This window comes from Anser brachyrhynchus, assembly GCF_964034855.1.
Source record: "Anser brachyrhynchus genome assembly, chromosome: 1".
Taxonomy (NCBI): Eukaryota; Metazoa; Chordata; class Aves; order Anseriformes; family Anatidae; genus Anser; species Anser brachyrhynchus.
This window is the reverse complement of record NC_137694.1, coordinates 186,910,185-186,934,574: the sequence shown is the minus strand read 5'-3', so window position 1 is coordinate 186,934,574 and position 24,390 is coordinate 186,910,185. Positions and strand designations below refer to the sequence as shown.

The following is a 24,390-nucleotide window of genomic DNA, read 5'->3' as shown; positions in this document are numbered from 1 at the left end:
GTCGTTATCCGGTTGATTTGTTTTAATCAGCATGATGTCTGATCCTTGAGTCTCACAATGCACATGCTTAACTTTAAGGTGAGGTCTTATATCACAAGTCAGTAAGCCAGAGAATCAGCTAACAAAATACCAGTAAAATTACATTAACCTAAGAGCATGCAAACAGCCAGACTGTATCAGACTGCAGTAGTACCTATTAATAAATGCTTTTCAAAAAAGATCCAAAATTTATGTCTCACTTCTGATTTTCAGCAATGTAGAGCTTGAGAGCTTCTTGGGGTTTGCACTAAACTATAATGTGCAGTATTATCAGTGGATCTATCCACCAGGAATGGGTACAGTCCTTTCCTTTTGACTTTCTCTGAGCAATGGAGATGCAGGGTACAAACCTAGATATGTACAGTGATTTCTGTGGCACTAGAATGCAGTGTAAGTGTGCATATGTGAAACCCGTCACTAGGACTACTATTGTAATGTGATTATAATATAAACCTATATGTTGCATTTATGCAGGACTATGAGTGCATTCACTGTTTACATCATGCATGAGTCTTGTATTTCTCATTTAATATACAAAATTCTGCACAGAACTCACAGGATGATAGAAAAATCATACAACATTCACTAAAGTTTTTTCTTACACTTTTCAGCGTTTCTATGCTATGTATCCATTTTTTAAAGCAATAAAAGCACCTATAAATTAAATATGCACGTAATTTATTCATATATGAGTAAATAATGAGAAAAAATATTTTTGTCTCAAACAGTCTAATCAAAACTAAATTACTGGAACAGGCCTATTTGCTTCTGGAGCTTTGCCAGTTTATGCAGTATTTGCCAGTTTTCATACAATACTGTGCTGTGTTCTAAGATATTTATTTATACTGTGAAAATTTTCTGGTAGCCCATTTTCTCTATCCCTGATTGTAATATTAGGTTGGGAAGCCCCAGCTGTGTGAAGTGCTTTAAGTACCTGCTTAGCTTTGGTCCCTTAATTAAGCAGAGAATGGATTTTATATGGTTTGATAGAAGTGGAGATAGATATCTAATCCAATTTTAGAATTCAGCTACCAGAATTGGAGTGTAGATGATAACTGGAAAATCACCTCAACCATTGCCACCAGAACATAAATATAGGGGTAAATTTCCATATGAAGCTTTTTAGGAGTACCAGGGTGTGATCAGCTTACAGAAAGCTATGATAATAAGCTCCCATAATAACCAGAGGAGATTTACTCACTACAGGCTGTGAAGTCAAAAAGGACAATTTAGTACACCTTAAAGTACATGCTCAGTGACCTGTAGAGAGTTGGTCTCAGGCTATTTTGAGGGTATTGATTAGGGCCCTAATTTGGTTACCTCCCCATAGCCACTTAGTACTGTTTGAGATACTTTGGAGGTCAGAGGTACACACAAGGGGTGGCACATATGACAGAGGACCTAGTGAAGGTCCCACCCACCCACTCCCTTCCAAGAGGGGCAGCTAGAGACAAGGCAAGACAAACAACATCTCAAATGGTCCTGTGCTTTTATCTCTGCAAAGGTAAATGAACAGAGCTCTGTTCATTATGGTTGACCATAATGAGAATATGAGAATTGGTTTCATATGTAGATATCTAAATTTACCGTCTCCATGGCAAACTGAGCACACCCATGAGCTTAACTTTCATACAGCCTTGCTAAAGAGACTCATTCTTTTAGCTTTTTTACTGTTTATGCAAGACATAATTAGGTAATAGAGGATTAACACAAACGTCTTTCCTATCTTTTTCAGAACTCTGATTACTGGCATGGCTTCTGGCAGCATCGTAGCTTTTAATATAGATTTTAACCGGTGGCATTATGAACATCAGAACAGATACTGAAGCAGAATGAAGAACTGAAAGCCCAGGTAAAGCTGAGAGCACAAGTGCTGCAATGAAAGGTGTAGTCTCTGGTGGAAAACCACGTCTGCATTGACCTCCGTTGTACATTCCATTACACCCAGCAATAGCTGTACATTGTAGTCAGCAACCATTTTACTTTGTGTGTTTTTTCACAACTGAACACCAGCTGCTGAAAAGCAAGCTTGTATCATGTAAATTATATGAATTAGGAGATGTTTTGGTAATTATTTCATATATCTTTGTTTATTGAGAAAAGGTAGTAGGATGCGCCACAAGAGACTTTTGCAAATTCTGAGGAACCTTGTGTCCAGTTGTTTCAATGTTTAGGCTATGAACCTAACATGCATCCCATCTCCAGCCTCTTTTCAAGCTGAGATTAAAAAAAAATACGTTTGATACTTTGTACATCAGATGCACATCTTAACTTTAAAGGGATACTTTTGTAAAAGTAAAACCTTGTATAAAGAACAAAACTGTTTCTTAATTTTATTGTGGAGTTACAACTTGCATGTACTTTAAACCTGATGTCTTGAAGGAACAGGTGCATTCACACAAATCAAACTGGAGATCTGCCTAAGGGTACAGCTTGTGTTAAAGGGTTGAATTTGGGTGCAAACAGTAATTTTGACATTTTCACCAACACTTTTTTCACTTTTTGAATCTAAACTTTACCCCTTTTAAGTGGAGTTCTGCTCATAAAGCGTTTGGATAAAAAGCCATCATTTGCCATATTTATACTTTATACAATAGAAATTAAATTCCTCCCTTTTAAATTCAAAGACTAGATAGAAAGGGAGCAAAGAGGGTAAGTTCAGTTTAATGCTTTGTAATGCTTAATGATTCCCAATACAGACAAAGTGCTATACTTCTGGATTATTAGCATTTGGCATACAAACCACTGGGCCAGAGAGCCTCAAATAATTTTTTTCCCTTATTTTACCTCTGAGCAGCTCGGTTTATTCAACAGCCTTAGCTTCATTGTGGAGGTGACTGAAGTTATTCTTTTGGGTTCTTCTGAAAATCTCACCTGAAGCCACTCAGACTAAGGCACTTCATGTTTTACAATACTGTAATGATAATTATCAGAATAATTTTCTGCACATTGTACTGATCAAATTACACACCCAGGGGTATATACACTTTAATTCATGTTTCTTCTTTGTATATTTGGTGACTGTATTGTCATAGATGTACATATTGTGTCGGTAGGGCTATGAGGCATGTAACAGGAATGTAATTTTCTCAGAATTTACACTCATTTGCAGTCATTTATTTAAAAAGATAATGGATTCTTTGTATTGGCACTTTGCACCAGAAACATATCATTATTTATTGATGTGATTACTTATTTGTTCTCCACCTTGTATTAGTAAGTTTAGCACTGAATTTCCCTCTTCATTGTTGTTTGTATTTATAAGATTCGGAAATCATGGGGATCAGTGTAATGATTAAGTTATTCATCACCAGTCTGTAAGCAATATCTTGAGTTCGTAGCTTAGAATTGGGAGACTATTGAACATCTGGAAGACAAGTTCATTTCATCTTGAGATCATGGTGAAATATTTTGGATATATAAATTCCTTAAGCTATTGTAACCATGTTTTATTGCAAAGATGTAAAATATGCCAGATGTGTGTGAGTTGGAAATCAAAAAGAAAAATAAAATATGCAAAGAATTCAGTGATAGTTTTTCATTTCAATGAACTTTTCATCAAATAGTTCGCATTATCATTAGGAGCAAGCAATTATTTTAAGAAATCCTCTCTTACAGACAATGTATATGCCGAAAATTATGTATGCTGGGTGGTTGTATTTCCTGGGGTGTCAAGAAATAAAAGAGAGGTTACAGAGTGTGTTTTGCAACTCGTTTGATTGCCAGTACATGAAGAGAAACTACTGAAGATACTTTGATCAGCAGAAGAATCCTTGTGAACAGGCAATAAACTTGTATAATAAACCTCACAGAAAGCAAAGATCTGTTGATAGCCATTTTGGGTATCTCTCAATATCTGATAAGACAGAATTAATTTCTTCTTGTTTTAGGCATTGAAAGTAAGGTATCTACACTCCCTGCACAGCAGAACAAAACAGGTGGGATAAATCACCTTCTGAAAATGCTGAGGTCCCTACAAAGTTATAGTAAGTAACCGTAGATAGATAGCTACATAATGTCAGATCATAGAATCGTAGAATCATTAAGGTTGGAAGAGACCTGTGAGATCATCCAGTCCAACCATAACCCTACTACTACTATCACCCCACTAAACCACGTCCCTTAGCACCAGGTCCAACCTTTCCTTGAACACCCCTAGGGACGGTGACTCCACCACCTCCCTGGGCAACTCGTCCCAGTGCCTGACTGCTCTTTCTGAGAAGAAATGTCTCCTCATTTCCAACCTAAACCTCCCCTAGAGCAACTTGAGGCCATTCCCTCTAGTGCTATTGATAGTTACCTGTGAGAAGGGGCTGACCCCCAGCTCCCCACAACCTCCTTTCAGGTAGCTGTAGAGAGCAAAAAGGTCTCCCCTGAGCCTCTTCTCCAGACTAAACAACCTCAGTGCCCTCAGCTACTTCTTACAGGACTTGTGTCCCAGGCCCTTCACCAGCTTCGTAGTCCTTCTCTGGACATGCTCCAGGGCCTCAATGTCCTTCCTGTAGTGAGGGGCCCAGAACTGAACACAGTACTCGAGAAGCGGCCTCACCAATGCTGAGTACAGAGGGACGATCACCTCCCTGCTCCTGCTGGCTGCACTATTCCTGATCCAAGCCAGGATGACGTTGGCCTTCTTGGCCACCTGGGCATACTGCCGGCTCATGTTCAGGTGAGCATCGACCAACACCCCCAGATCCTTTTACTCTGCACAACTTTCGAGCCACTCTCCCCCAAGCCTGTAGCATTTCATGGTGTTGTTGTGGCCAAAGTGCAGGACCCGGCTCTTAGCCATGTTGAACCCCATCCCGTTGGCCTCTGCCCATCAACCCACCCTGTCCAGGTCCCTCTGCAGGGCAGCGCAAGAAGCAAATCAGTCCTTAACTCTGTGTGAACACTGCTCTGCAATAACTAAAAACATTGGTGTGTTATCAGCATTATTCTCACCCTAAATCCAAACCACGGCACATACCAGCCCCTGTGAAGAAAATTAACTCTATCCCAGCTAAAACCAGGACTCAAGGCTCCTTAATGTAGGCTCAAGGTCCCTATTATGTGCAGATCTCCAGTTTATGTCACAAGACTTTTCCGAAGTATCAACTGTCCCATCTCTTTCACATAGTAAAGCTAGACTGACATCTTTTTCCTGTATAGAAATGAGAGTTACTGATTCCAGAGAGTCTCTGAGAGCTGCCTGTGGAACATGAAGCAGCTCTGACGAAAATGGCAAAATGAGGCCAATCTCTCAGCTAATGCGGACGCCATTAAACATACAATTGTGCAACTAAAATATATCTGCACTGTAAATAACATACAATTATTGGCTGTGCTTCTGCCAGTCTGTCATAGGCTAAGAATGGGACTATAAGCTAATGTTGTACCAGGAGCATGATACAGCAGCTGTAAGGCTTTTTCCTTGTCCAGATTTTACCACTGTTGAGGAGGGTACTGCTTTCTCTACATGAGCAATGATAAAAGAAAGGCTGCTTCATTTTACCCCAAGGAAAGACTAGTTAGGCTCAATTTACTGGAAGAGCTTCAGATAAATAATGATTATGTTGATAGAGAATCTCACAGGCTGTGCTTGTAAAGCTAAAAACACTGCCTGGGAACAACTGATGTGGTGAATGCTTGTTATAATATAGTGTATCAACCCTGCTGACAAGCAAGCAGGATGTTTGAAGCAAGCCTCGTGCTGCCAGGGATAAAAGCATTTGGAGCAGACACAGGGAGCGAGGGGCTGACTTCTGATAACAGCAAGAGAACCACCTCCTGATACAAGACATCTAGTACCTATAAATATTTTATTTGGAGATGTCTAGCTGGAGTTTTTGCTCATATTTTGCAGTGGTTTAATTGTGGACTGGTTTTATTTAGGCTTTTTTTTTTTTTCTTCTGTTACTTACAAACACTAAAAATCAACACATTAAAAGAGAATCTTTTACTTAAATAAGGAAAAAAGGATTGGAAATTTATTACATCTATGCAGTACAGTACAGTTTATAGACTTTCTAACTCCCATGATTAGTTTTTCAACAACCACAGTTAAGTTTCAAGATCTTTCTTGTAAACTTTATAAGCTGTGGTCATATAATTAGTTTACAGAGGGATTTACTTAGATGAAAATCTGCCAAACAGCTGACTCAGTTTCTGGATCCCTCTGTGGTGACATCAGGCCTAACCAGCACAGTGGCTCTTCATCGTTAGCCAGAAGTACGTCCTCTCTCTGTTCCACCCCACTAGCACAAATAAGGACTTAGATAACTAACATGGGTACCTATGCATAAAATTCAGAGCCTGGAGTATTTTTTGTTGTTGTTGTTCATTAAAAGCCTGGCATAAGGGCTCTGTGTGTCTTAAGAGTGCCATAGTACCAAGATATCTTCAGCCTATGGTTCCTAACACGGAGCAGAGAATAAGCTCTTACATACAAAACTAGACAGTCAGGAAAGAAAATCTTCTCCAGTGCCAGAAGACGACAAACAGCTAAAAGCTAGCAGCACCAGTGGATTTGACTTTAAAGTTTCATGTCTGTTTATGTTTTGAATAGATTCAGTCTTGGCAGGATGCTGCAATGAACAAGCCCTTTGGCAAACCTAATCCTAGTGTCATATTTGTGCAAATTTAAGCCATTAAGAATGATGCACATAGTCTCCCTCACTGTATAGCAGAACTAGCAATTGCTGGAAAAGGCAGTGGAACAATTGGAAGTGGCCTTTCAATCCAGCTGTACAGCTATGCGTATAAATCCAGTGCCCATGGCTGTTCAGATACATTACTTTGTGCAGAGCTATCAAACAGGAAATAAAATAGTGCCTGGTAGCCAGTGTCCCTGCATGCACATCGTTTCAATTAATAGCACTAATACAAAAAGAAACTGTTTGTTTCAGCAAAAAGATACTGTTTCAGGAGGAAGACAGCAGGACTCTGGGCAGGGACCAGGGGTTTGGAGGAAAGTCAGAGAGGGAGGGATAGCTTTCCTCTTCAGTCACAAAATACCAGGGTTGTTTCTCTCAAAGACGCCTGAACAGATTGTCCCCAGATTCTCTCTTGCAATGCCCTCTCCTGCTTCTTTTCCTCCACTGACCCTTCTGTCCCCCTTGATGGAACTTGCCATGAAGATGTCTTGTCTGTAGGTTGGGTTTTCTGCCTCCTGCAACCATGGAAGAACCTCACTGATACCTACCACATTCCCTCACTGTCCCTAACTGCCAGGGAGAATTGAAGCAGACTCAGCAAAAAGTGCATGTGTGAGGCTCCAGGAGGCCCATACAAATCTATTTCCCAAGTTCCTTGCTGTCCCAGTGTGAGTTGCAGGTAGTAAAACCTGAAATAAAAAGGGATTCACTACGGTTCCTACCTTTCAACTGCCTTTTTGAGCAGAACCATAGGTCACGTGGGAGCATTATTCTCCTAGCAAATAACACAGGTCAGGGCCCTTCTCCGACCTGAAGGCAAGTGGCATGACACAGGCTTTAGCCATGCCACCAGACTCCCTGGGAGCAGCCCTTAACCCATCCTACCCCATGCACACTGCAGGGTGTTGTTTAGAGAGTTATAGGTTAAAAGCATGTCAGTTACACCCTGCAGATGAGTACCATGCAGTGCCCAAACCTACAACTCTCATTGCTCAAGTTGTTAGCACAGTTGTTGCTAGAATTTGTCCCTCGGGCTCCATGCTCATCAGCCTATCAGCCATACTACACATTGTGACAGATGGGATTTGGGGATCAGTAACTTCTTAGGATGCAGACCACTGTGTACACCAGGTTGGACTCCTAACAGGTTTGGCACAAACCTTTATCTAGTCATACCTTCTTCATCAATATTTGAATTTCCCTCAAAAATATTGTTTGTTCCTACTTAACTTCAGACACCACACTTACTTCAGAAGCATCTGCATTTATCTATGGTTGAACTGGCACCTCGTGTTCTAGCATCTAGGCAGAGGTCTTGAAAGTATGGAAGACAGCTTTGCTGCTGCTCTACATTTCATCACCTTTGTGATTCTTTAGAGAATCCTCGTCATAATTCCTACCTCTGTGGCAGTCAGCCCCTAAGACAAGTGAGTTTTTACCAGCACTTGCCATGACCATTGAACCTCTGATACAAACTGATTTCCCTTTTTTATTTCTCTGTAGGAATCCCTGTCAAAACATAGGAGTTTGTCAGACGGTAAGCAGATATGATCCCAGCTATACTCAGGAGGAAATGGATCAGAAAGTAAAGCAGATGTATTCAGGATGAAAGCAAACTTGTTTGGATATTGGGGCTTGGTGCTGTGAACACCCATAACCCTTTTGATTCGATACAAAGATTTTTTCATATCTCTTAACTTGAAAGATGTTAACTTCCATGACTTGCTCACATCTCTACCGTGAAAGGACTGACAACACACATCCAACCATGAACACATTAATAAGTGGTGGTTCCTTCATATTTTGGCAATCTAATAGCTCCAAAGGTTTTTGTTTGTTTGTTTGTTTGTTTTGGGGGGTGGGGATGGAGGGTGTTGTTTTTTTTGTTGTTGGTTTGATTTGGCTTGGCTTTGGTGTTTTTTTGGTTTTACTGTTTTTTGGGTGTGGTTTTTTTTTTTTTTCGTCTTGTTTTGAAAGATTTTTGGCCTATTGCTACCTCTTTTAGGAAAGAAGATTGTAAGAATACAAGTTGTTGATTAGGTCATAGGGACATATCTCTAGGCATACTATCAAGAGTAATAAACATCAATCCATTATTTTATGTCTGGAGTTTTAAATCCCAGCTGAATCCTTCCCACCTGGCATTCATAAGTGCTATAGTAGGTGTCTGGCTAGCAAGCTTATCTCCCACAAGATAACTTCTTACCATTGAGAGACTTACAAAGGGCAAAAAAGCCCTTTGTGAGGCCCTGCCTAGCAGTGCTAGGCCACGCAGAAGGGGTATGCATGTGGTTCTGAGTGTAAGGCTGAACACGCTGAACACGGATCCTATGCAGGAGCTGGCTACAGATAGTGTACTCACATACACGTCATTCCATGCAGGCTGGGATTAGCATCACAAGGGGTGCTGATCTTTCTCCTTTGATGGATGACCTGGCCAATACCCTAGTCAGGAATACCTTCTGATTTCCATGTCAGTCCATGATGGATGTGATGAGGCAACACATACACCACTACAGAGACCAAGGGTTATGTTTTTCTGCAAAGTGCAATCCATTAATTGAAGGAACGGTGAAAGGACAGGTTTCAAATGCACATAAGGACAAAAACTTGAAAGAAAAAAAAAAAAAGTTTGCTTGCCTTCATTCCTCGAGATGATCTGCCTGCAGAGACTTTTTCAATCTAGTGCTCAATCCCTCTCCCAAATCCCTCCCTGTTTTCAGGATTTCTGTGATTCCCTTTGTCACCATGTGTGTGTACCTTACGGAAGGAAGAAGCCTCTGCACCTTCCAGGTGCGTTCACAGCACGTGAGTGCCTTCATACGTGTGTGCAGGTCAGCTTAATTTTAGATCAGTCTTTTTGCTACTTAGGGAACTTTCCAGAAAACAAACAAACAAAAACAGACAAATAAAGAAAGAAACCATTACATCATAATGTTAGATGGTACCAAGGAAGAAAAAGGGAACAGTGGATATTTAAGTCTGTGGATATGGCAGGACCTGGTTGTAGGTAGAAACTGGAAATCCAAGCCCAAGTTCATTTTTCATAAGATGAAAACATAGAAAGAATATGGGGTTTCCACTAACCATCCTTGAATAGGCTAGGGATGTGCATAGGAACCTTTCTAGATTAACAGACATAGACATTAACAAATAAGAGTTTGAAGAGTAGAACACTTTTATTTATATTGCTGCTACTTCAATTACACTCGAACCCAGTTTTCACAGTTTAATATCTCTCTGTATCTGGCCTTTAGAAGCTCATATAGTGGACTGCAATTTCTAGAAATGTCCATTTCAAGGCATTTCTTGTGGATCTACATATAAGTGTATATAGCCTCTAGTCCTTCTTGAAGACTATTTTTCATTACAAACGTCAAAGTTTGTTGTCATTCTTTTAAGTATTTTTTCAGCAGAATTCTTCCTTCTCCTTAATAATGCTTTTTTTCCACAGCCCTTTGCTAAAAATCTTTCTCTATTTTCCATAAAATTCGCCGTCAAATACAAACTATGCATGTTTCAAAGAATAAGAGACTGACAGAACAGGGAAAATATAAGCAAACATTACCATAACTGTAAAGAAGACCTGCTGAAAGGCTTTTTCAGAAGAACACCTCTGAAATCCCAAATCAATGAGAAAATTATGGAATCAGAAACAAATCCATTTTTGACAGATGTAAATTGGGATTCTGCCTTGAGCAAATGCCAGGTAAGCAGAGTGTTCTCCTGCTATATCCTCCATTGCTTTTAGCCTTTGAAAGGTGATTTCTAATGGAAAAAGTTTCATCAAGATTCCAGTAGAAATAGTTACATTTTGGATGCTGGAAACGTATCCATTTTTAGATACTATGACATGAATATGATGTAATTTCTTGATCAAAATATTATGCAGTATTTTTCATAGGTAGGCCTTTCACAAAAAAAAAAAAAAAAGTTGTTATTCCTTTCAGCACATTTGTAATCTCATCAAAAGCATGTCAAGTCTGCCTATTTTCACAAATTATTGTGAATAGAAAACAAGCTCAGTATTTTAATTCATTTGTAAATTCCTTGTTTATTATGTTCTATTATTTTTGAAGGGATTGTTTAAGGATGACAAGCCTATCATAATTCAGTTCATTTTTCCTTTTAATATATTGGCAAAGCTTTTTGCATTTTCATCAGTTCCCTGTCCCATTTTCCCCTCCTCCCACCCTGCCCCCCCCCCCAAAAAAAAACACAAAAAAAAACAATAATACAAAAGACATCTCATCCAGACCTTCTAAAGTCTTGGAGGTAAGTTACAGAAAACGTTGTATTGGGGCATCTTATGTTAGCAGAACTTTTAACCTCAAGCACATAGAAATTATGACATGGCCTTTGATAGAGTCCCCTGATCTCCAAATTGGAGACACATGGGATTGAAGGGTGAACCATTCAGTGGACAAGGAATTGGCTCAAAGGCTGCATCCAGAGAGTTGTGGTCAATGGCTCTATGTCCAGGTGGAGGCTGGTGATGAGCAATGTCCCTCAAGGGTCTGTCTTGGAACCAGTACTGTTTATAATATTTTTATTAAAGACATAAACAATGGGGTCGAGTGCACCCTCAGCGAGTTTGCAGATGACACCAAGCTGAGTGGTGCAGTTGATACAACAGAAGGAAGGGATGCCATCCAAAGAGACTGGGACAATCTGGAGAAATGGGCCCACATGAACCTAATGAAGTTCAACAAGTCCAAGTACAAGGTGCTGCATCTGGGCTGGGGCAATCCAAGACATGAGTACACACTGGGAGAAGAACTCACTGAGAGCAGCCCCACAGAGAAGGACATGGGGGTTCTGGTGGAGAAAAATCTGACATGAGCCAGCAGTGTGTGCTTGCAGCCCAGAAGGCTAACCATATCCTGGGCTGTATCAACAGAGGAGTGGCCAGCAGGTGGAGGGAGGGGATTGTGCCCCTCTGCTCTGCCCTTGTGAGGCCCCACCTGGAGTGCTGCATCCAGGTCTGGGGCCCCCACCACAAGAAGGATGTGGAGCTGTTAGAACGACTCCAGAGAGGTCTACGAAGTTGATCAGAGGGCTGTAGCACCTCTCCTATGAATAAAGGCTGAGAAAGGTGGGTCTGTTCAGAGGTCAGGTTTGGAACTAGATGATCTTGAAGGTCCTTTCCAACCCAAGCTGGTCTGTGATTCTGTGATTAAGTAGTCTCTATTATTTAATTTGAGATTTTCACTGAAAGACAGGTGACTATTTGTAGTGTTCACACCAATATGCTTTCTTCATATTTGTTGGCTTTCCAGGCTTCTAGCTCACAATGCTGGCTCGTGTCCAGTTTTTCATCCACCTGTATCCGAAGTCCTTCTCCTCGGGGCTGCTCTCAATCTATTCATCTCCCAGTCTGTAAATCTGAGGAAGGGATTACGTGTAGAGGAAAAAGCTTGTTTGATTAAACTAAAATCAAGAGTATCCAAATACTGGAGGATGGGAGACAGAAATTTTATATCATACAGTCTGGGAGAGCAGAAAACATTCATGAACATATGAGAAGGACTGATTTCACGTTTGTGTCACGAACATGCTCAGCATCCGGGCTGACATGAGGACCGCCCTCCCTCCTGACTCACTCTCAGACTGAAGCATCTTCCAAGGGGCCAGCAAGGGCAGTGCTGCAGGGCCAAATGCTCCGTGACACCTGCACTGCCCTGGGCCGTGGATTAGGCTGGCGGTGATAGGGGCGTAATCCCCATGCGGCGGCAGGGCTGGGCGGATGGCGCTGCCCAGGCTCATTACGCGATTATGTTGATGAGGCGTGAGAGGCACCAGCTGGTCCCCTCCAAGGTGCAGCACCAGCATGAAGATTTGGAGCCTGAGCACCTGAGCTAAATCAAAGTATTTTATTGACAGCCTCTGCTCCTTCATTTCCATCTGGTTTTTAATCCCATGGCTGTTTCAAGCCAACATCATGAGAGAATAGAAGAAAGGGAGCTTCAAACCCCACCCTGAGGGATCCATGTACCCACTCATGGTAGGAAGAGCACAGCAATTTTGAGCATATAACTCAGAAATTTCCTATGAAAAAGCAGGTTCTATGTGCATTGCACAATTCTGGGGCTGCCAGGGCAAGCATGGAACAACACCTAGAGTACACCTACTTCTTCATTTGGAGGTGGCCTGCTTCCTTGTTGGACTATAGCACTATGAACCTCCCAGTGCAGGCCTGGGGAGGTCATCTGGCCTTTCAGCCGTGCAGGACAATAAATAATACAAAGCAGCTTTTATGGGTTTATGGGCTAGCTAGGTCATATAATAAGGAACTAATAGGAACATATTTAGGGTTCGACCAGAAAATAAATGACTGGAGAGAAAACAAGGAAGTCATAAAAGGCACTCTTCTAAATGCTCCCACAAGTAAATATGCAGCAACATTTTTAAGACTTGTTACTCCAAACTTGAAGGTATCTTCCAGTTTAATGAGTGTCCTAAGTGCAAGCAATACTATGTACTAACTGGAAATCTGTATATGTGCTGGGAGTGTCCAGATTAACACAAGATTGTCAACAGTTATTAATAAGCAAATGCATATAATCCCCGTGCATTCTGAAGAAAAACTGCTCATTTGCAAGACTGGCTCAGGAGGCACTGTGCTGGTCATGTCTAGTACTTTCTTCTCAGTGACCCTGAGAATACTCCACTAGTTCATAACAGACGAGAAAAAAAAAAAAAAAGAGGAAAAAAAAAAAAAGAGGTATTGGGACTATCTATCAGTTTTGAACTTTGTAAAATACACCCCATTTTCCCACAGAAGGAACAACTCACACCCTGGCACGGCTTTCCAATGCTTTGCTAAAAGCACTATATCATTCTCTTTTCAAAGAATTGAAACCCAGCTGCCCTGCAGAAATCATAAAAAACACTGTTGTTCAACATGTTGTTCCCTGAAGTAGGGATATCTGGATAAAAGAAATAGGGAGCAACACCATCATCGTCTGAGTAACACGAGTGCCCCCAGCTTCTTAACAAGGAAAGCTATGCTGCTGACAAGCACCCTATTAGCTCTGTCTTTCAAAGCCTTATCTAGGGAGACTGCTGTGAAATCAAAGAAGAAAATAGGAATACAGCTGTCATAACACCCTGAGTGAATCACCTGAGTGAACTCTCTATCTTCAGAAACCAGCCACTGTAACCGTGAAGCGGAGCTGGAGAGCCCACCTTCACGCCAGTTCCAACTGATAAGTAGCGAGTGACACTTGGTAATGTTAGGCTAAATGCTTCTCAGAAAGTCTGTGCCTGAATTAAGGAAAGACTAGATGTGTTACTAGATTTTGCTAACAAGTTCGCTTTTCCTTATCTATCCAGTACACTAAAAATCAATGTGTAATGGAGAATGCAGAGGCTAAAGGAACTCAAGACACTTATTGCACAAGACACTTATGCTTAGTGATATTTACAATAGAAAACCACATTTGTCCACAAGTTTATCGAAAAAAATATTTTTTGAAACTATAGAATTTTTTCAAACATACCAAAAATAATAACATAGGTCTTGTCCAAAAATAAATAAATAAATAAAGACTGATAGGTATTTAGATACAAAAGGAATACATTTTGAATTGACTTCATCTCTACTAAATCTGGGTTAAAGTGATACACTGGCTTACAGGTCTGGTTACATTCAGAGAAACACGCTTCTTGGCAACATTTATTTGTATATCACACTTGACACTTAATTTATCATAGTTTTCTCTCTTTCTTCCATGGAAGAACAGAGATAGGCTGTAGTCTGAAATTCTTACAAAAGCTTGGTGTGACCCCTGAATTAAAACATTCGATTTATTAGCATTTGAAGGGCAACATTCTGTAAAAACATTTCCTGAAGACTGAGACTCAAAGTTTACCAATCCTAATCTAGTGTGTCCCCAAATAAACTGATTCCCACTGAGGCTAGTCACCATAAGGAGCATGTACTTTTGAGTCATTTAGGTATTTACCAACATGCAGATGGATTTCAAGTCCAGTGGGTGGACAGAAATGCCTAGCACAGAAATGTACTCACTAAACCCAGGATTTATTTCACCCAGCACTTCAGCTGTCTAAGATCAGATATCCAAACATGTACCAGTCACTCCAGGATACCTGTTTTTTGTCAGTAGAAGCATATAAACATACAAACATATATGGCATTTGTGGAGAGCAAGTTATTTGAACTATTTAGATATTTGTCTTAGGTTATCTAAGATACTTAATGAAAGAAAACTTCCTGTGGTAATACCTACTTATTCCTCTCCACTGGTAACTAACAGACCATGGGGTGACTGGCTCAGATTAAAAAAACACACACCTATACAGAACTGGCTGTAGTTAAGTCATTTCAAACCAGTGCTGGCCATCCAAGCCCTCTTTGCCACTTGGTCTAGTCCCCTAGCCTCCCTCTCTGCCCTGCTGCTATGGCTTCTTCTTCCATCTTCCTGGAAAACGGCTCAGAAGGCAGATCAGGATCAGAGATATACCTTCTCTCCCCTGTATGCTCCCCACTGGCTTCATTTTCAGCTAGATCAGTTTTGTGGATGAATTAAAGTTTAGCTGCACTGTCTGACCACCACCCTACCTCACCTCACCCTCTTTGGACCATGTTATAGGTATTCCTGGAATAAAGTAGGTAATGTGGAGAGAGGTGAGAGATGGAAGAGAGGAGGAATACAAAGGATCTGAGGCAGGTGATGAGCTATAAAACCTGGCATGCTGTGCTGAGAACAGGTCACACCTGGCAAAGTGAAATCTGAGGGCAGGCTGTGTACAAAGAAATAGGTCAGAAAAACATCTACTGCAAGTCAGTCAAGTACAAGGAGAGGGTTTTTTTCTGGTTGGAACTCGATAGTAGTCGTTTGGGCATGATTTTCTTTCTCCAGTGTTTCTTTCCAAGCACCTGCAACTGTGATTTCTGTGGGTATGTTGTAAATGAGTAAATGGGTTTGCATTTTATTGCCTCCTAATTTGAATTAAGTATGAGTTCATGTCACCTACGTGCAACAAGGAATCCCTCACGCAGCATACAGGAAATCTAAACTACAATTTGGTAGCTAGAGGAATAAGTGTCAAAATTCACCAAAACCCTGCTTGAAGTTAATGAAAGAAAAGCTAGGCACACCCCAGTAAAAGACGCAAAATCAGGGGATCAGGTGAGGAAATGTCTTCCAGATACTACTAACAGCCATAAAAAATCCCAGGTGTTCAGCAGCATTTGAGGAGTGTGCTTGGACACAGAGATATGTCCTTAGATTGTGCAATTGGTGACATTTCCAAACTTTTACTTAATAGTATGTTTTTATTAATAGTCTGGGGCACACTTTTACATCCACAGCAATAGGTCTTTGCTTTGAAGACAGGAAACATATTGACCGATAAAAATAAACTCTACAACATCATGGCATAATGCAAGGTCGGAAAGTAAGATATATTTTTTTTTCTATTTTCTGTATCTGCCTTTTAAACTCAATTGGCTGATGAAACATATACCTCCAACAGTATCCCATTTTCTGTTCCTTAGCTATGTAGCACAGATGCAGCAAGCAGTTAGAGACAAAGCAGAATTAATTTGTTAAATAATTTAACTAAGCAGAGTGAGTTAAGTAGGTTCCCACAAAATGAAATTCATTACAGCAAGAGGGCCTTACAAATAGTACAGACACCTGCCTGAAATACCTGGAGAAACTCCATACAGAAAATTTTAAAATCTCCCATGACACTGTAAAAATTGTCTTGTGTAAACTGTTGTGCATTTTACATTTTATTTGCTATACCGAATTTATTTTATTGTTGGGTAGGGAAACAAAACCTGGTTATTAAAAGCATCTGATTTCAGTCCAACATTTTCTATAATTTTATTTTGTCAACAGATGGGGGGATATCTACTGAGCATATAATAGGTTTATCACTTCTCAAATGCAACTGCTGCCAAATCTCTAAAGTCAGATTCTTCTCTCAGCTATTACACTGTAAAATCCACAATAACTATATTGAAATTCATATTTTCGTGTTGTTTTAAATGAAATTAGATTCTGTAAAATTAGTATATTTGTGTTACTATGTAAGTGTTACCTGGTAATTAGCAAACATTATCAACAAAACAGTGCTGAATTCCTGAATGCCTGATGACCTTTCTTCTTAGCTAATGCAGACACAGAATACATAAACTGACCAAACACAATATATCACAATCTGTAAGGTTGGTTTGAATTATACTACTGACATTTTATTACGTATATTGGGCCGGCCAGCTTTTAAAATTTTATGTAGTGTTTGCTTTGGAATGGAGGTCATTTCTGTGGTTATGGATTAGTAGTGCAGCCTGGCTTTTCCCACTCCCTGTTACCTCAGGCTACAGCCAGGGAATATTTTTTGTTTCATATTGCCAACTTAGAATTTATATGTGCACAGCTCACACCACCAGTTGCCAGAGGCACTCATAAACCCTTCTTCCTAGCACAAACTATCAATATATATCCTGATCAGGAGTGCACGCTGAAAGCAATGGGTCTTTGTTTCCCTCTGGCTGCAAAGTGCCATTGCTGGCCACGCAGGATTTGGGTAAGAGGAAAATGGTGATAGCTACTGTGCTTTGACAGATGCCTACACAATTTTAACCTGCTGATATACAATAGAATAAAATAGCCCTACTTGGAACCACTCTACAGAGAAAAATCAGCTAAAACCCATATTTGATCTGAAAATGACCAGAAGGACTCAGTACTTAGGGGAGCTCAGAAGAGGAGGAGAGGTGAAGGTTAAGGTCCTCCTCAGCTTGATCAGAAAATTACTAGTAAAGTGGAATTTCTTCTGAGATGTCTGGGAGAAATGTCTTTTCAACCTGAGATTTCACCAGAGAAAGGCAGCCCAGAGTTGTGTCTGCAAGGTGCTGATCTAGGATGTGAGGGAGCCTTTATTCAAAACAGTTTTTAAATGTCAAGACCATGTTGAGGAAGACCAAGCAGGGTCTGACTCCCAGAACAGAACTGCTCACATATTCCTGCACACACATAGGCATGTAAAGAGTTCAACCTTCATAAAAAGTATTCAAAATGATTTTTTTTATTGCATTCCAGTGATAACAACAACAACAACAACAAAGTCTGTCCCTTATTCAAATCAACCTTGGGATATCAACAAGAGCTCAAGTAGGCTTCATTTTCCTACCTTTCCTTCTACCTGTGTGGAGGGGAGGTTTTTAATAAAAGCATAAAAGATTGGATTCTAAACCTGACAAACATCTGCCCAAGAACAAAGCGGGTGGAAACCATCTTCATCTGCCCAGACCTACAAAAGCTGCTTGTGCCCTTCCTGCAATAGAAACAGGACACTAAAGGCTCAGTTTTCACCATCTCCAAAGACTTGGCTAGAAATGTGGAACAGTTGAAAAATACTTGAGACTGTATAATTTAGGAGATCATAAAACCAGTAGGAGAGTTTGAGAATTATTTAGATTTATGAGCTGAGGGAAGTTATTTAGACATCCACGCAGTCAGAATCCCTTCCATGAAGTCAAACTGCTTAAAGATCAAAGTATCTGTATCAACATTATCACCAGGCATCAAAAAAAAGCTGCGACACACAACAGATGCCCCCTCTGTCAGCCTTCAGACTGTCAAGAGTTTGCAATTTTCAGTGCTATTGGGCAGGGCACACACAACATACACGTGTAAGGGGAGGGAGACTTGAGGGAAAGGGCAAAAACATTGCTGAACAAGCATTTGGATGGAACACTCAAAATAGCCAAATCTGTAATTTCTCTTTTTGATAATTGTTCTTTAAACTTCTAATTTTCATTATATACATACCTTTGTACATAAAAACTCTGGACATTGAGAAGTGTGTGTATTTCCAGCAGTGGTGGTGAACAACGAGCATTTCTAAGCTGATGGTGAAAATGAAGTAAGCTACTAATGCACTTTTGAAGGAAGTAGGATAACAATGGCTTACATCAGGTAATAAGGCTCCCGCAAATGAATGTCCATAACTTCATGACAGTCACACTGCTTTCTTCAGAAAATTATCTCCATTGTGGCTGTTCATTCTTTCGTGCTCTCACCCTAAGGTTCCTGAAATAAAAATTAGCTTGAGGGGAAATTAGTAATCCATGGTGTATCCAGTAGCACACTACTTTTAAAATTTGAACATAATTCACATTTATTATTTTTTTTTAAATTTGTGAGTAACATCAGTTCTCTAAAAGTCAGTGAGCTTTAGATTTCTGAAAGCTGCTATTTCATATGCTCAGAAAACTTTAAATATGTAAACATCTTTTGCTTTCTTAAAAATATATATATTTATATATTATGCAGACAATTATGTAGAACACTAAAGCTGTTGCTCACAACTGGGTAGATACATCACACTGCTGTTCTTCCTGCAGGCAGTGGAGCTCCACTGGACTCCAGCAGGAAGAAGCAGGCAGAAGCATGTCAGAGAGGTCTGCTGAAAGGTATTATGTGGTAAGCCATACTTCAAACACACACAAAAGCAATTTGACTAGACTGTGAATCCACTCTTCAGTGCTTCTGTTATACTTCAGGCAAGTTGTAAGTATTTACAGTCATGCACCCTTACCACTGCCTTTCTCAAACCTGTAGATATCAGAGCTCTTTTAGTAACTAGGTTTTCACTGCTGAAGTGCTCGAAGAGTCTTTGTCCAAGCACTGCTGAGCTTCTTAACACTTATTTCAATTTTAAATCCTATTTGATGCTCAAACCAGACAGGAAAAAAGTCTATCTCAGTAGTGAGGACCAGTGGATCAGACAAATTCACATACAACCTTTCACTCACCAGCAACCCACCTCTCACTCTCAGGACATCATCAAATAAGACCACAGAACTTTGGTCAAGTGGGTTAGACAACTTACGCAAAGGTGGGAAATAAGGGTCTTGAGTTTTTCCTCTCTGCCTGAAGGAATTTTATTCTGTATCTACCAATGCATAGGAGAGTGCCTTGATCACCCAATTTTGGGGGGCTGTGCCAACCCTTTCTGCTGAATCTGTTATCTTGATGTTGGGACAGGTGGGACTATCTGATAGTTGGGTCAGAGGAAGTGAGAATGATGTAAAATGAGCTGAATGCCCTAAACATCGAGCTGTAGCTTGATGTGCTGCCTTGCCCAGCATGCCTGCTCAGGGTGCATGTACAGGATGGGGCATTTCAGGTAAGACATACAAAGCACTCTGACTTCTGCTGCTGACAAGTCCCAGCTGTCATCATCTTCTGTTATCATGTAATGTGAGGTATCCCTGTTGTGGTTTAACCCCGCAGGCAGCTAAGCACCACACAGCTGTTTGCTCTCTTTCCCCCATTGGTGGAGAGAATTGCAAAAAGGTAAAACTTGTGGGTTGAGATAAAGAAGGTTTAATAGGACAGAAAAGAAAGGGATAATAATGATAATAATAATAAAAATAAAAAGAATATACATAACAAGTGATGCACAATGTAATTGCTCACCACCTACTGACTGATGATCAGCCTGTCCCCAAGCAGCAGCAGCCCTCCTGGCCACTTCCCCAGTTTTATTGTTCAGCACGATGCCATATGTTATGGAATAACGCTTTGGCCACTCTGGGTCTCCTGTCCTGGCTGTGTCCCCTCCCAGATCCTTGTGCATACTCAGACTCCTCATTGTCAGGGCAACACAAGAGTCTACATCCTTGACTTAGTGTAAGCATTGCTCTGCAACAATTAAATTATCAGTGTTATCTGCATTATTCTAATCCTCAATCTAAAACACAGCATAACACCATCTACTGGGAAGAAAATTAAATCTCAGCCTAATCCAGGACACCAGTGCTATGCATCCGCACTACCCATATCATGTCATTGCTCATAAGCAGTGTGTGTCCTTGTGGCAAAACCCAAGTAAGCATCTTTTTTCTCCTAAATCCAAAACAAAGCATCATACCAGCCAGTCTGAAGAAAATTAACCTTATCTCAGCCAAAACCAGGGCAACCAGTAAAAGAGACTAATACAGTCTTGAATGCACCTATATGAGTTGGTTCCAAGAGACTGAGGCACTTTTATTGCCATTAGAAAAGGTAGTACAATGAGATTTTGTCAGAAGTATGGTACGGATTTCTGGTCCATCATTACTAGGAGAAATGAATTAAAAATGTAGCAGGTGCAGAAAACAGTTACCAGGTCTCATAGGCTAAGTAGATCAGAAGGGCAAACACAAAGGAATTATTTTTAAATAAAGAATTATTAAAGTAGAAAAAAAAAAAGTACAAACTTTATGTAAATATAAATTAGACTGGGAATCAGAAGGTTTTTAGCAATCACAGAGTAGATACTCCATGATGCAGTTGCCTTCTATGTTATTAGACTCAACTCAAATGACCCAGGAGGTTGGTTTCTTAGTGCATGAAAATCAAAGGGGGAAGAAAGCTGGAGATGCTGATAAAACCCTTTAAAAGCAATGGTGCATGTGGAGAAACTGAAGCCCCTTCTCAACCTTAAGTAACTTGATTCCATAGCAAAGGGGTTCCTGAGGAACCTGTCAAAATTGAAGGGGCTTAATACACAGCTTCTGGACTCAGAAGGGAGTTTTTAACTGGAGCTCCCTGAAATGAAGTAATTAGACCAGACCAGTAATCCTGAACGGAAATGGACCAAAGCCTTGGTGAACGGTCAGGAGCAGGGAGGTAGATGAATCCCTGCTTCCCATACCTCTCTGTTACCTGCTGTGCTGTCTAAAGGAACACAGCTCTTTCAGAGCATCTTCAGTGAAAACTGCAGTTACTTGCTTCAACTACAACATGACCCTGAAGGGGTAAGCTCTGATGGGAAGGGATTACCCTAACTGAAATTTTACAGGTTTCCTCCAACCTAAAATTGGAGGCTAATATTTGACAGCAGGGTCTGAGGCTGGGAAGCATACCAGAGAGCTATGCCCAACACAAAAGGGAAGGGGAGCATTAGAGGAAGGAGAAGAAGAGTCTCAGACTGCTTATATCCCACCCACAAGGTGTATATACCTGATTAAAGAGCTCTAGAGAGACTTCCAAATATAGCTACTCTCATTTTTCAAACTGACATCCAGAAACAAATGGTGTGTGCAGAGAGGTCACAGAGAACAGACTTCGTGTGAAGATCTGGGATTTCCACAAAGGGTTTCACCAGTTTCTCTTGCAGACTTAATTTTGAGAAAATTAGCCACAAACCCCACTGCCCCAGAAGCACTTGGACCTTTACCAAGACTGCAGTTTTCCACTTGAGAGCCTGTGTCCTTCATATTTTCCTCCTAACCACTTTGAAACCCAGGGCTGCCATCCCCCAACCCTTTCCTGTTCCCTTATTTTACAGGGCAACATAATGTGATCAAGATGTTCACTACTTCCGGGCTGAGGCTGGAGCAAAGTGGAAACCACACTAAGCTCAGCTGAAACAGGGAATAGAAGGCTATTTGAGATAAGAGTTCAGGAAAAAAGATTCGCTCTTGGAGACCCAGCACATGTAAAACATCTCTCAGAGGAAGGGAAATGCCTTCCTCCCCTTGTGAAAGGAAGGTGTGTCAGAGGGGCCGCCTCTACTATAGCAGCAAAATGACAATCCTCTCTTCCCACCATAGCCCTTACCAAGTTATGCAGGACTCCAGGAGAGCAGCAACTCTGCTTGTGGTTCAGGAGACGTACATCTTCCTTCTGAATGATGAAGTCCATTGTAATGTGTCTTGCAGGAATTTTCCCAAAGTCCCTTTGCAGCTGCGGTGGGAATTGGGTTGTCTCCCGTGCACCCTCTGAGCTCATTGCCGGTTTTCTTGTTCCCAGTGAATGCATCTGTTGTGGGAGAAATGCAGGTAAGAGGGGTTATTCCTAAAGATGTTTCTAAACACAAGATAAATATTTCGAATCGTGCCCTGATTTTTTTTCATTGCTTTTTATTTGTTTGTTTGTTTTAAGGAGAGAGAAGGGAAAACTGACCCCAGGGTGGCATGTTCACATTAACTCATTACTCTGTTGGCAACATCCTGTAATTAGATGTGTTGGATCTTTATCAAGTTGAGGTAATCAAGTATTATTTGTGTGCACTCAGCTTCTCAGACTGTGGTGGGCATGGGACGGGCCTTACCCAAAACGGCCTACCCGCAGCTAGCACAGGCATGGTTACATTTATGACTGCCATTCAGACATTGCCTCCAAGAGTCATCCTTCACATTACCATGCTACTTCTCTGTGCTGGCAATACTCTGCACGACAGGGGCACCTTCAGTGTAAGGACTGTAAAGCATTCTACAACACCCGACAGCTTATGAATTGAGCCTTGCTTGTACTGGCAAGCAGTTCCTGTAGTGATTGAAATTCCCCTTTCAAAGCCCTAAATAAATTCGTGAGACTATAGAAATCATTTCAAAGGACACGTGGGATCCCTTGCCTTCCCAGCCCTCCTCCTTCTCTCACAGATATATGCAGTGCTGATTATTGCCTTCATTGAGACAGACTGTAATTAATAAAACTGAAGCTGCACGCATTTTTAAAGTACACCAACTCTGCATTACTGTGTTGAACAAACAGTCTCGCTGTGGCACTAGTTCACAGTAATTGCTTAGTCCTTTGTTTTCTGATTTTTGATTTTAAAAAATGCTTCCCTACAATACTTGGTTCAGTAAAAATTAAGATGCGGGAAACAAAGGGTTGTGAAACCGTTCAGAACCCTGATTAATGGGAAAAATCCCAGCAGAATCGAATTCTTTGATTCTCACATTTCTATGTTAAGAGAGACTTCCCAGGAAGCTCATTCTCACATCAGCGGCATACCTGATATCCAGAGAGTAAATGAGCAGGAACTCACTGCGGTGCCAGACTTCTATCAGCCATTAGAGCAGGAAAGATTTACAGCATGAGGCTGTATAATAAACGATCTTTATGGTGATAAATCAATTCTCAGAAAGGAGAGAGGAATGTGTTCCTGTGAGCTGCTGTGGTTAAGGCAAAGAGTAGACATCAAAAAGAGTATCATGAAGAAGGTACTGTATACCACCATGGTACTGCTATGTGAGCTTTGGCAGTTCCTGAAAAATTTCTGTCATTGCCCATCTTGTGAGTACGACATTTCCTTTTCCCCTGTGTATTCGTGTCTGGAAGGGCTCTGGCATCCTTAGGTGGAAGACACTGCAAAAGCACAGTTTTGCAATATTTTCTGAAGGAGCAAAAATATATTTAAGCGTTTTACAGTGTTGAAACATGCTTTGGGAGATATATACATTTCTTGAGGGAAGCATAACAATGAATTCCTAATGAAGAATGGTCAAAAGGTCAAAAGAGCACAATGTGACTCCCTTCAAAGCGATGCGATAAGCTGGAACCTCACGTCTGCAAGAGACTTACCGGGAATAAAGAAAGCATCCTGATAACAGGAGTTAATCAGCTGTCATGGCCTCACCAGCACATACTGCCCTCTCTGGAAAAGGAGGGAAAAAAACAAAGCTAGAAAGGAACAGCTTTTCAGGCACACATTCCTGAAAGTGAAGCTCTATAGCAAATAGCAAAACAAGAGATTTGTCACAGATGAAAATGCAGATACCATCTACTGGACATGTGAGAAAAATCTGAATAGTGGGAAATATCTTCTTAACTTCAAGCTTCTGTTGCTCTCAGCAACAAATCAATCAAGGAGGAAGAGCTGAATGGGAAGAATAGACTATGACCTATCTGTCCTTGGGAACAAGCAAGGGGACAAGAAATGAAACATGCTGCTCAGGTGC

General features: G+C 40.8%; 1 protein-coding gene and 1 long non-coding RNA gene across 15 annotated transcripts in view; one reads left to right on the top strand and one right to left on the bottom strand.

Moving 5' to 3' along the window:
* NBEA (neurobeachin) overlaps nucleotides 1–3,566 on the top strand; it is a 518,392-nt gene extending 514,826 nt beyond the window's left edge. For all 14 annotated transcript variants that reach the window (XM_080568262.1, XM_080568264.1, XM_080568263.1 and 11 more), the window contains one exon: nucleotides 1,775–3,566. In XM_080568262.1, coding sequence (XP_080424388.1) covers nucleotides 1,775–1,865 — 91 coding nt within the window. In that variant the 3' untranslated portion in view covers nucleotides 1,866–3,566. The remainder of the gene's footprint in view (nucleotides 1–1,774) is intronic.
* Nucleotides 3,567–16,157: 12,591 nt separating this feature from the next.
* Nucleotides 16,158–24,390, bottom strand: part of LOC308188574 — a 31,744-nt gene continuing 23,511 nt past the window's right edge. The window contains exons 3-5 of the long non-coding RNA XR_013945600.1: nucleotides 23,444–24,086; nucleotides 22,265–22,465; nucleotides 16,158–18,745 (exon numbers count right to left, since the gene is read on the bottom strand). This is a non-coding gene — a long non-coding RNA (uncharacterized lncRNA). The remainder of the gene's footprint in view (nucleotides 18,746–22,264; nucleotides 22,466–23,443; nucleotides 24,087–24,390) is intronic.